Source organism: Amphimedon queenslandica, unplaced genomic scaffold (assembly GCF_000090795.2).
Source record: "Amphimedon queenslandica unplaced genomic scaffold, v1.1 AMPQUscaffold_13306, whole genome shotgun sequence".
Lineage (NCBI taxonomy): Eukaryota > Metazoa > Porifera > Demospongiae > Haplosclerida > Niphatidae > Amphimedon > Amphimedon queenslandica.
In genome coordinates this window covers 86,562-97,747 of record NW_003546458.1, presented here as the reverse complement: position 1 = coordinate 97,747, position 11,186 = coordinate 86,562, and the positions used below count along the sequence as shown (strand labels likewise).

Below are 11,186 nucleotides of genomic sequence, written 5' to 3'. Positions count from 1 at the left end.
CAGGAAAATTACATTTAAATGCACATGTGCACAAATGTACATGTACCTAATCATTTTTCAACAGACTCTAATGACCTTCCATATCCCATATACACAATATACATGTACATGTATACATACCCCAAATGCAGTGTATTACATGTATGTACATGTATGCACTGTACATCCGTTCTCATGAGCAAGCTCTCTCAGATGGGAGGGTTTATTAAACTATATACATTGTACATACTACATGTATATACTATATCTTCTGTATAATATTTAAACTTTTATCTCAGACACACATAAGTACATGTATATTCTGTATTTTATTATATTATGATGCTTTGGAGATATTTTTTTAACATGTACACAATGTACATGTACCTCTAGATAGTTAGTCAGTTCCTGTTTCCTCTGCTCCTTATCCTCTTTCAACAGATCAGAATGAGTGCCAACAATAATGACTGGAGACTCCGGAGCTCTTGCCTATTGAATATAAAAAGAATACACTTCATTAGTCATGATTATAAATTATATTATAGACTACCAGTCAGTCCCAATAATAGTAATCACGAATGTTTGCTTATATACTGTATAGGGACAAACACAACAAGCATAACTTAACTATACGGCTATATTCCATTTGCAATAGCCAATTAGGTCTAATGTTCTGTTTACATGAACTTTACTAATAGCCTAAGACAAACAAGAAAAACAAACCCAAGCCTATTCCTGTATCGCTAATTGCTTACTACACACATTATTATCCTAACCACACCATTAACACTAATAATACATTAACACTAATAATACATTAACACTAATAATACACTCGTACCTGAATATTGTGTAGCCAGAGCTCAAGGCTATCAATCCCGTCCTCTCCATCACATACGTTGAATATAACGAGATACAGCGAACGGTTAGACAGGAAGCACTGATGAGTGGCATAATACTCCTCCTATAATAGTAATATTTATTGCAATCAGTTGTATATTTTTTAGCCAAAACCAAAAATAAGTAATCAATATTGATGGCTTACATATACAATTTTACACAAAATAGAGATGTACATTGTACATGTATATTATTATTAATTACCTGACCACCAAAATCCCAGGTATAAAAAGTGACACTTCTCAATGGTACGGATTTTTTCCCACGGTATGAAGGCTCTAGGTCTTTCCGATACTTCCAAAGTCCCAAATCAACTCCAACAGTAGACAACGGAGCTGAAGGAAAGAGAAAGAAGATGTAAAAAGAACAAGTCAACAAAAAGAAGAATGGGATTTAAGTGAAAATTTAAAAAAGGGACAAATAAAAGGAAAGAGTTCAATTACCATCTCTTGATCCGATTCTTCTAAAGAAGGATGAAGCCCCAGTAATACCGCCTGGTTTCAGTGACACAGCTGCTGATACTGTCTCTCCCTCCTTCCTCTCATTAAAGGTTGATATTGGAGTCCTCACTTCATTGATTTCACGTAGTCTGGTCAGTAATGTCGTCTTTCCTTGTTTCTGTAGACCCACAAGCATTAGCTTCATACTCTCATAGGGTTTAGCACTGTAAAATAAAAAATAGAAATAGGGTCAATATAACTAACATATCATGAGGAAATTTCGGGGGTGTCACTAATGTTCTATTTGTTGCTACTGATATTTGCAAATTTTAAAATAATTTTTAAAATTTGTAAAAAAATTCAATTTTGATCGGAATCAGCTCAAACTTTCTACACAACATAAAAACATGTATATGCATCAGAAAAAATTATAAAAATGGAGAATTCTTTTTCAGTCAATTTTGATGAAATTTGGCCGAAGACCCTGTACTATAGTACAGGGACTTTTGCTCGATTTTGGAGCAACTTTAACAATTCATACAAAATTTAATTTTAATTAGAATCAGCTCAAACTTTCTACACAACATAAAAACATGTATACGCATCAGAAAAAAATTATAGAAATGAAAAATTCTCTCCTACCCATTTTCCATGAAAACCATAGCCCTATGTAGTAATATTTTTGACTTACTCATGCAACAATGATCTCATATAAAGTAGCTTGTCCGAGGCTGATCTAAACTTATCAAGATCACTAGCAGGTGGATTAGTCAACGGTACGCCATCATACTCTAGACTCCAGAGCCCCTCAAGATTACTCAATTCCAAAGGAAGAGTATCAATACTAGCATTATGACTGATAGTTAAAACTGCTAGCGATGAAATGAGATGAATATGCGAGGGAACAGATCGTAACCTAGAGGGAGAGAGGGGGGAAGAGAGGTGGAGAGAGAAGGGGGAGAGAGAGGGAAAGAGAAAGAGGGGGAGAGGGAGAGGGAGAGAGGGAGAGGGAGAGAGAGAGAGAGGGGGGGAAGAGAGAGGGGGAGAAAGAGGGGAGGGAGAGAGAGAGGGAAAGAGAGAGAGGGGAGGGGGAGAGGGAGAGAGAGGGGGGAGAAATTGTTAAGTGACAGGTGGTATGATTGATAATACAAAGTATCATACAATCAACAACAATAGACTGTTCAATGCTTGTCAGACTACACGATACACTGTGTACGACCACAATAACAATACATACGACACGTAATGTTAAGGAATATGTAACAGTAAATGCAATAGGTGTTTAATGAGTTTACTTGTTGTGTCCCAGATCTAGTGTTGAGAGTTGAGGATAGAGACAATAAAGGACTTCAACTGAGCTGGAGTCGGGTTTCTTATCATCACTGGATGGTCCATCATCAGTGGAACTCACTGAAGATCCTTTTATTCTGTTATTTAGTGGCGTACCAAAAGAACTCTTGGTGAAATCCTTATGCATGATGGACATCTCCATGCCTCCAGTTTTACAGCGTCTACTGAAGCGACCCTCATCAATAGATGAGGTAAGGTCAGTCCCGTGGTCTCTCTCCGTCGTACGAAAGAGCTGGACATCAACTAGCTTATTGTGTGCTAATTTAAGGTACCCGAGCTTTCGGAGAACTCTGTGGTTACGGTGAGAGCATCGAGTGGGAGTCATGGTCTCCTGAGCAAACTGAAGGAGCTTCTGAGCACAAGTGAGGTTCCTAAGACTCTCTCTAGGCCTGGCAGGAGCAACAGCAGACGTGAGTTGATTATGACACCCGTCAATCAACTCAATCTCCGATGGATAGTCGGTGATGGTCCCGAGAGATGAGAGGTTATTGTGATGAAGGTGGAGCTTTAGTAGTTTAGGTGCGAGACAGCAGAGCCCTTGAGGTATAAGGGTCAATTCATTATACGATAAATCGAGAGTTTCCAACTGAAAGAGAACCTTACCCTCTTTGTTGCCACTGGTAGTGCTATCAACAATACCGGCAATCTCGTAATCATCAAAAGGGTCTTCATCAGTGTCCGTGGCATCAAATAGCTCTCTTAGTCTGCTCCTACGAATATTATGAGGAGGAGGGAGAGAGACCCGACGATCAGTTATCCCACTCTGTGACATCACTGGGCTAGATTGCACGTGTGGTATATAGGACTGCTGGAGGAAATGAATAGAGTCCTTCCTGCCAGAATAAGGAGTGTGGGCCTCAAAGGGAGGAGAGACAGGAGTGTGGGGATAGAGTGACGAGTCAGGAACACTGAATGAGCTGTGAAGGACCTGACCATCAGATGACATACCCTCTAGCGTACCAAAACCAGAGTCGGGCGAGAGGAACGGGGATGGGAAGGACTCGAGTCGATTCTTTTGCAGGAGCAGTTTTTGTAGTTTAGGAGCCTTCCATACTTCAATGGGGACGTCCCGTATAGCATTGTTATTAGCACAAAGCTCCTTTAGCTCGGGTAGTGTGAATAGTAAAGGAGGGAGGGACGTCAACTGATTGTGTGACATGTCAATATGCTCCAGGCTATCACACTCCCAGTCATCAGAGACAGGGAGCGATGATATATTGTTACGATTCAATTCAAGACGGAGGAGGTTCTTCAATTGGAAAATGGCTACCGGTAGCTCATTGAGTTTATTATCAGAGATGTTAAGCTGAGAGAGTGCGTAGGACTCTGCCTTTGGTTTGTTTAGATAGGACGGTGCTTCAATCAGTACCATATCGATCCACAGCGGAGTGATGTAGGGCAACTTCTTACTAGCCCAGTTAACAGCAAGGAGCAATGGTGAGGATGGGCTTGCCTTACCTAATCTCTTCCTTAACTCCATGTTACTGGAATCAATGGTCACACTTCCATTGTAACACAATAGCAGACCAACGACGTCGTGATAAGGCATTCGCATTGCACGAGTCAGTGCTTTTAATCTTGCATCAGTCGCACCATGTTGAAGGAGGAACCGAACCATTTTAACGTCGTTAGTCATTGCAGCCTGTACCAGCGCAGTCAGATCAGCATTGGCACTTCGATCAAGTGACGGCCTCATTATGGCATTGACATCAGCTCCGCCTTCTTGAAGGATCTCTATCATTTCAGTAAAACCTAGTCTCGAGGCCTCGTGCAACGGAGTACGGCCCATTTCTGTCATTATATCCAATGGATTTGATGATGAACCTGACGAGGCACGTGCATGTAGTCCTAGTCCATGAGACGAGGGAGTGGTTGGTGTTCTTGGAGAGACTGGAACTTGCGAATTAGAGAGAGCAGAAGAGGGAGAGAGGCCGAGGGCCACTGGCTTCTTGAGCTGGTTCTCTCTAATCCACTTAACAAACATACTAACAATGTCAGTATGACCTCCAATGACTGCCTCATGTAAAGGAGTCCGTCCTTCGGCTTGACTGTGAGAGAATACATTGACACTAGCATCAGGTGGGAGTACTGGCTCATCTAACGAGGAGGAGTCCTTTCTCTCGGGAGTAGGAGGGAACAAGCCGGAAGCAACGTCAAGTAGGACCTTGACAGTATCGGCGTGACCGTTACGAGCTGCTAAGTGAAGCGAACTGCCTTTTGGTGATTCTTCATAAAGTAGTATCCTTGGGAGTCTCTTTATTAGCGTCTTGATGACATCAGCGTGACCGTTCTCCGCTGCATAATGAAGAGCTGTCTTTGCAGTTGAGCCAAGAGTGTGTGTGACTTTAGCTCCAATATCAATGAGATAGTCTACTATAGCTGAGTGACCTTCACGACTAGCACTAAGAGAAAGATAGAGAGGGAGAGAAAGTGAGAGAGAGAGGGGGAGAAAAAGGGGAGAGAGGGAAAGAGAGAGATAAGAGAATAGTAGACTAAGTTGACAAACTAAATAAACATGATAGTACAATGTATAGAATGTTGTTTTTAAACTTTATCATTAAAATAATACGGTAGTATATAGCAAACACAACATGATGATTCACGGTACATATACACACTGTAGCTAATGGTAGGGTGAGGAGGGTGATACCCTTGTTAGCTTTTAATTAATTAGCAGGCTGCAATGTGATGATGGAGCAGATTACACTGTACAATGTATAGTAGGTGTATATGTAGTTTTCTTAAAGTGTCAAGTAATACCAGTTTGGCCTGGATAGCAGTATTGATAGGTGCAACCACAAACTGAAAGTACTCTTTAATATCAGTCCACCCTCTGAATTCCAAACTAACATTCATGATTACAATACCCAATACACAAGTTATTACACTAAGTATACATTTGCTTAATCTCTTAGTCAACAGTGCACGCATACACACAACCAAAATAAGTAAATGCAGTTATACTTTTAAAGAAATGAATAAACTTCTTAACAGTCAATTATAAAAAAAATATAGTTTTCACATCAAGGAATTACAATAATACATGTACATGTACATAATAATACATGTACATGGAATCAAAAGAGCAATGTGTGGATATATATATAATATACAAAATGACCAAGTTTATGTGTCATTGAAAATATATGCAGTATCAATATTCAAGCTCAAGCATTAATTTTACTTAAAGAATAAACTCAATGCTCAATGCAGTGCAGACTATATTGACAATAAAACATTACAAATGGATCCAAGTGGATGAGATACACCTGTGCATGTGTCTAGACAACACTTACATCATGAGTAGTGTCATGTATTCTTTCTTGCATTCATTTATCATTACTACTATACCGGGCATCAGCTCCTTCACTTTAGTTAAATCGCCAACTTTACATGCGTCGTATGCATCTACAAAAATTAACAGTGAAATCATAACGATAATTATTATTATTAATAAATAATAATAATAATAATAAGCATAAGCAAAAGTACATGTATATGACATAGATAATATAAACAGAAAAAATCATAAATCACCGTCTATATTTTTGAAGAACTGGTGCCTCTTTTCTTCTTGCTCTTCTGCTTCTGCAATAAAAAATTAAAAGCGAAATATAAAGATGATTATACTATAAGCTAGTGCAGCCTATCAAATGCATGAGAAATTGGACTTTTTGATGCATACAAAACACTGAAATAAAACCAAATTCTATTCCAATGTCATGGTAATAATGATAGTACAATGAAGCACATTGTATGAAAGTATGCAACACCATAAAAAGATACATATCACATAATGGTACATGTACATTGTACATGCAGCATGTACTGTGAGATGTACTTGCTAGATCTGAAAGGAGTTCAGCACATTCATAAAAGTCGCACTGCAAGGCTGCATCATAAGGAGTGTCACCATAGCCATCGTGGAATGTTACTTTGGAGCCGTTACCGACCAAAAGTTTCACCAGATCAATCTGATTCTCGCTGATCTGCTCACGGCTCTGATACTTTGGGCCGGGCTCCTGAAATAAATAATAAATAAGCTCAGAGTAAGGGAGAGGGAAACAACAGAGAAACTTGAAGAAGAGAAAGGAAGCTGTACTTACCAATACACACACGCCCAGCACTGCCCTGTGAAGTGGTATCTATTAAGATAAGAGAGAGGGAGAATGAGAGGAACAGTGTATGGGAAAAAGAGCAAGTGTGAGCAAGTGTATGTGTATGTGTGTGTGTATATGACAGTTGCTTATATGTACTTATGTATAATAAGTATATACCTTTCCTTCTGCTCCTTTGGCATTAACTTCAGCTACAAAAGAAAAAAGAATAACAACGCTTCATTCAAACTACATGTAAATAACATACTCCTTCTTTCTCACTGTATATAATGATCTCCCTCCCTCCCTCCCTCCTCTCTCTCCCTCCCTCCTCTCTCTTTCCTTTTTTCTCATAAACAAACAAGTGGTCATCTACTAATAGGTGACAATCACGCATTACTACACTAATATGTACACCTTCCTAAAATTGTTTTTAACATAATGCCCATTGAATTTATAAACGGTCTTTTAACAAAACAACGATAATCACTTTACATAATAGACTTGTAGCATACATACATGTATATCCGTACATGTAAATTAAAAAATTGCTGAATTTAATTTTAAATTTGCACCAGCGTAGATCGTAAATTTCCCGGCTCAAGAAAATCTACTGGCTCAAAGCAAAAATGAATTAAACCACACCCAGACAGACACAGCCAGCCATTATGTTGAACCCCTTCCCTGGCCCCTCTATCTCTCCCATCAGTGCATACCTTTATAGTGGAGCAAAATACTAGCACATTCTCTTTCCCCGTAATAGCAAGCGACGTGTAGTGCTGTGTTTCCCTGGGAGTTGGGAAGGTTCGGATCTGCTCCGTTTGAGAGAAGGCTCTCTAGCAATGCGACGTCGCCCCACATCGCAGCAGCCGTGAGGTCCTCCGTGACGTCGCTAGGCGCGTACACATTCTCTTTTCCAGACATTCCCGCGATAGGAAAGGACAATAGAGCTCAAAGAGAGGTAGAGAATTAGAGTAGGAGAGGAAGGTTTACAAACTCTAGTCCGCAGCCATTTCCAGTAGAAAACCACTCCTATGGCTCCTCCTATCATCATTAAATTAAAAAATTAATTGGAACTTTTATTAATTAACAACAATTATAATTAAAATTATTATTATTAATGAACGAACAAGGACGGTATTATTAGTATTATATGGCTGTTCCTCTTTCAAGGTTGTTTTTGATTTCTGCTGTGTATTTGTCATAATATCGAGCGGCTTTCCTATTAAAGCCCCTATTCCTCTCGTTGATATAGTCCACATCAGCATCATGCATGAACTCTCTCCGACGACTAAACTTGGACCTCTTTTCGATTCTAAAAATACAAAGATGATAATAATTAGAGCCAACATACACACAGCAATCATTATTATTACTGTTTGTCGAGGTCTTTAAGCATTCTGTCCATTCCTTCCTTAGATACTTCACCCAGTCCACCATAGCCTAAGCTATTGGCAGTGGGGTACATCTCCTCTCCTCTAAAAAGAACATGTACACTTTATTCTAAACACTTGCAAAGTGATTGTACAACTCACAGTTCTAGTTTCTTCTTTTCGTACGATTCAAGATCAGGATTAACCTGTTTGATGAGCCTCTCGTACTGTCTGTATTGAGCATCTTTGTAATCTACACAATGTCAAGCATGTTCACACTTCACACATGTACATGTACACACATGTACATCACTACATCTACATTTAGGTGATAATGTGTACATGTACCGTATTTCCTCGTGGAAACGCCAACTCCCTATAAACGCCCATGCCTGTATAAACGCCTAGAGACAGCACATAACTTTGACAATAAACGCCCATGCTTGTTTAGACGCCCATTCTTGATTAAAAGCCTATACCACACCCACCTACCCCATTCACGTGGTACATGTACCTTACGTAGTTTAGTAGTTTACATTCTACAATGGCAGCTGCAGCTGAGAGGGCTAAAGAAACTCAGAAGTTTTGATGTCAGTTTTAAACTACGCGTTGTGTCTATTGAAACATGGTGGTAAGGATTATTTTTGGGTTATAAACGCCCACCTCGTATAAACGCCTACTTCATTTAAACGCCTAGCAAACAGGTCTCTATAAGAAATAAACGCCTAGGCGTTTCCACGAGGAAATACGGTACATGTAAATCTACATTTAGGTATAAAGCTACATTTCTATTCATGCACAAATTCAATAATAATAATATTTTAATAATATTTCTAGACCCTAACCATTACAAAAAAATGTTTCCCTATCATACTTTACTAGTAAAAAATGTCTACTAGTTATATTTACCTGAGAAGCCAGGGTCAGGGTTCTTCTTCTTACGCTTTCGTTGGAGTCGGTCCAGTTCATCAGCACTGGCATCAAGTAACTTGAGTTGTTTGTAGTCTTCACCAGCTTCTTCAGCTTTCTAGGGGAAAGAAAGGAAATAAACTAAAAGAAGACTTAGCAAGGAGTATGACTTCACATAGTGTGAATAATAATTATGGCTACTGGTAGTTTAGGTATACTTGTAGTTTGGCCAAATTTTTGCTAAAAAATGACCATTTTGCATTTTTATATTTTTTTCTGATACATATACATGTACTTATGTAGCGTAGAAAATTTGAGCTAATTCTGATCAAAATTGGATTTTTTACAAATTTTTAAAGTTGCTCCAAAATCAGGCCAAAGTCCCTGTACAGGGTCTCAGGCCAATTTCGCCAAAAATGGCTAGGAGAGAATTTTGCATTTTTATATTTTTTCCTGATACATATACATGTACTTATGTTGTGCAGAAAGTTTGAGCTGATTTCAATTAAAATTGGTTTTTTTACAAATTTTTAAAGTTGCTCCAAAATCGGGTCAAAGTCCCTGTACTATAGTACACGGTCTCAGGCCAAACTTCGCCAAAAATGGCTAGGAGAGAATTCTCCATTTTTATATTTTTTCCTAATACATATACATTTTCTTATGTTGTGTAGAAAGTTTGAGCTGATTCCGATCAAAATTAGATTTTTTATGAATTTTTAAAGTTGCTCCAAAATCAGGCCAAAGTCCCTGTAGGGTCTCAGGCCAATTTCACCAAAAATGGCTGGGGGACAGAATTTTGCATATTTATATTTTTTTTCTGATACATATACATGTACTTATGTTGTGCAGAAAGTTTGAGCTGATTTCAATTAAAATTGGTTTTTTTAATGAATTTTTAAAGTTGTTTAAAATCAAGCCAAAGTCCCTGTACTATAGTACAGGGTCAATGGATAAATTTTACCAAAAATGACTAGGAAAGAATTCTCCATTTTTATAATTTTTTCTGATACATATACTGTATTTCCTTAAACAAAAGCCCAGGTGTCTGTCTACCGTATAGCGGAAAATTTTGGAGGGACTAAAATTTGGCGAATTGCTAAATTTTGGTGATTGGCGGATTTTAATTTGGCGAATTGGTGGCCATGTGCCATTGAGCATGCGTATAATGGCTCAAAATGGCGGATTTAATTTTGGCGAATGGCTATCATAACGCCAAATTCGCCAAATTTAATTCCCTCCAAAATTTCCCACTATACGGTATTTCTTAAAATGGCATTTGAACCTCAAAAAAATTTTTTTTTATAAAAAAACTTGGGCCCAGAGCGGGATTTGAACTGGGGACCCCATACACTTGACTTCAGGAACTTAAGGAAGTATCTACCAAGTATCTCAGTTACTTCAAGGCTAGATTTGCGTATTTATACTTCCATTCTATTGCTACCCCGGCGTTTATTCACATCTGGCTTTTATTTAAGGATATACGGTACATGTACTTATGTTGTGTAGCAAATTTGAGCTGATTTTGATCAAAATGGATTTTAATTTTTAAAGTTTCCAAAGGCCATACATGTACATGCACTATTGTAGAGCTTTCCAGCTCATGGAGCACTCACTTAGCATGCTTTGTGGGACCCTGTACACATGAAATGTAATAGTACAATACATAAAAACAACAACAACAACAACAATAATAATGCACGTACTTTCTTAAATTCCTCTTCCTGTTCCTCCCATTCTGCTTTACGGCGACGTATTTCAAAGTTGGCTGGTAACTTATTCCGTCTGTCTTCCTCAACGACTTCTTTGCGATTCAATTTCTTTGCTTCATTCTACATAAAGGTATACATTATATACACAGTTATTTGTACACACTAATAGTCATTACTCTTCTTAAACGTAGTTCCCTGAACCTTTTTAACCTCTCTTCACTCTTTCCAGATGAAACAGTCTCGGAATTATCTTGAACTTCTCTTGATTGTTCTTCCTCTTCTACTTCTTCTTCTTGTTCCTCTATTCCCTCGCTTTCTTGTTCAATTTCTCTACCATCTAGAACTAATGAACAAGACGCCATTTTTATAGAATTGCCACGCCTAAAGGGCCTAAGGCTCCTCCTACCTTCAGCCCCACCCTATAGAAAG

General features: G+C 38.5%; 2 protein-coding genes across 2 annotated transcripts in view; both read right to left on the bottom strand.

Moving 5' to 3' along the window:
- LOC100631791 (leucine-rich repeat serine/threonine-protein kinase 1-like) overlaps positions 1-7,813 on the bottom strand; it is a 15,270-nt gene extending 7,457 nt beyond the window's left edge. The window contains exons 1-12 of the mRNA XM_019998738.1: positions 7,483-7,813; positions 6,947-6,978; positions 6,776-6,814; positions 6,511-6,691; positions 6,207-6,257; positions 5,966-6,077; positions 2,615-5,071; positions 2,011-2,235; positions 1,323-1,543; positions 1,084-1,214; positions 821-943; positions 367-468 (exon numbers count right to left, since the gene is read on the bottom strand). Of these exons, the coding sequence (XP_019854297.1) occupies positions 367-468; positions 821-943; positions 1,084-1,214; positions 1,323-1,543; positions 2,011-2,235; positions 2,615-5,071; positions 5,966-6,077; positions 6,207-6,257; positions 6,511-6,691; positions 6,776-6,814; positions 6,947-6,978; positions 7,483-7,690 (3,882 nt within the window). The 5' untranslated portion in view covers positions 7,691-7,813. The remainder of the gene's footprint in view (positions 1-366; positions 469-820; positions 944-1,083; positions 1,215-1,322; positions 1,544-2,010; positions 2,236-2,614; positions 5,072-5,965; positions 6,078-6,206; positions 6,258-6,510; positions 6,692-6,775; positions 6,815-6,946; positions 6,979-7,482) is intronic.
- A 51-nt stretch (positions 7,814-7,864) lies between these two features.
- On the bottom strand, positions 7,865-11,143 carry LOC100632927 (pre-mRNA-splicing factor syf2-like). Its single transcript, XM_003387983.3, has 6 exons — positions 10,934-11,143; positions 10,752-10,877; positions 9,049-9,166; positions 8,302-8,392; positions 8,143-8,244; positions 7,865-8,081 (listed from the first exon to the last, which is right to left on the bottom strand). The coding sequence occupies exons 1-6, from the start codon at positions 11,117-11,119 to the stop codon at positions 7,916-7,918; spliced, it is 789 nt and encodes a 262-aa protein (XP_003388031.1). The 5' UTR covers positions 11,120-11,143; the 3' UTR covers positions 7,865-7,915.
- Between the last annotated feature and the right edge of the window lie 43 nt (positions 11,144-11,186).

What these genes read in the sequence shown, in the direction of transcription:
- LOC100632927 (XM_003387983.3), bottom strand. Translation starts at nt 11,119, where the DNA reads ATGGCGTCTTGTTCATTAGTTCTAGATGGTAGAGAAATTGAACAAGAA. An exon ending in AGGAAGAGGAATTTAAGAAA is followed by an intron (nt 9,167 to 10,751) that starts GTACGTGCATTA and finishes TCTTTCCCCTAG; the next exon opens with AAAGCTGAAGAAGCTGGTGA. An exon ending in GAAAAGAAGAAACTAGAACT is followed by an intron (nt 8,245 to 8,301) that starts GTGAGTTGTACA and finishes TGTTCTTTTTAG; the next exon opens with AGGAGAGGAGATGTACCCCA.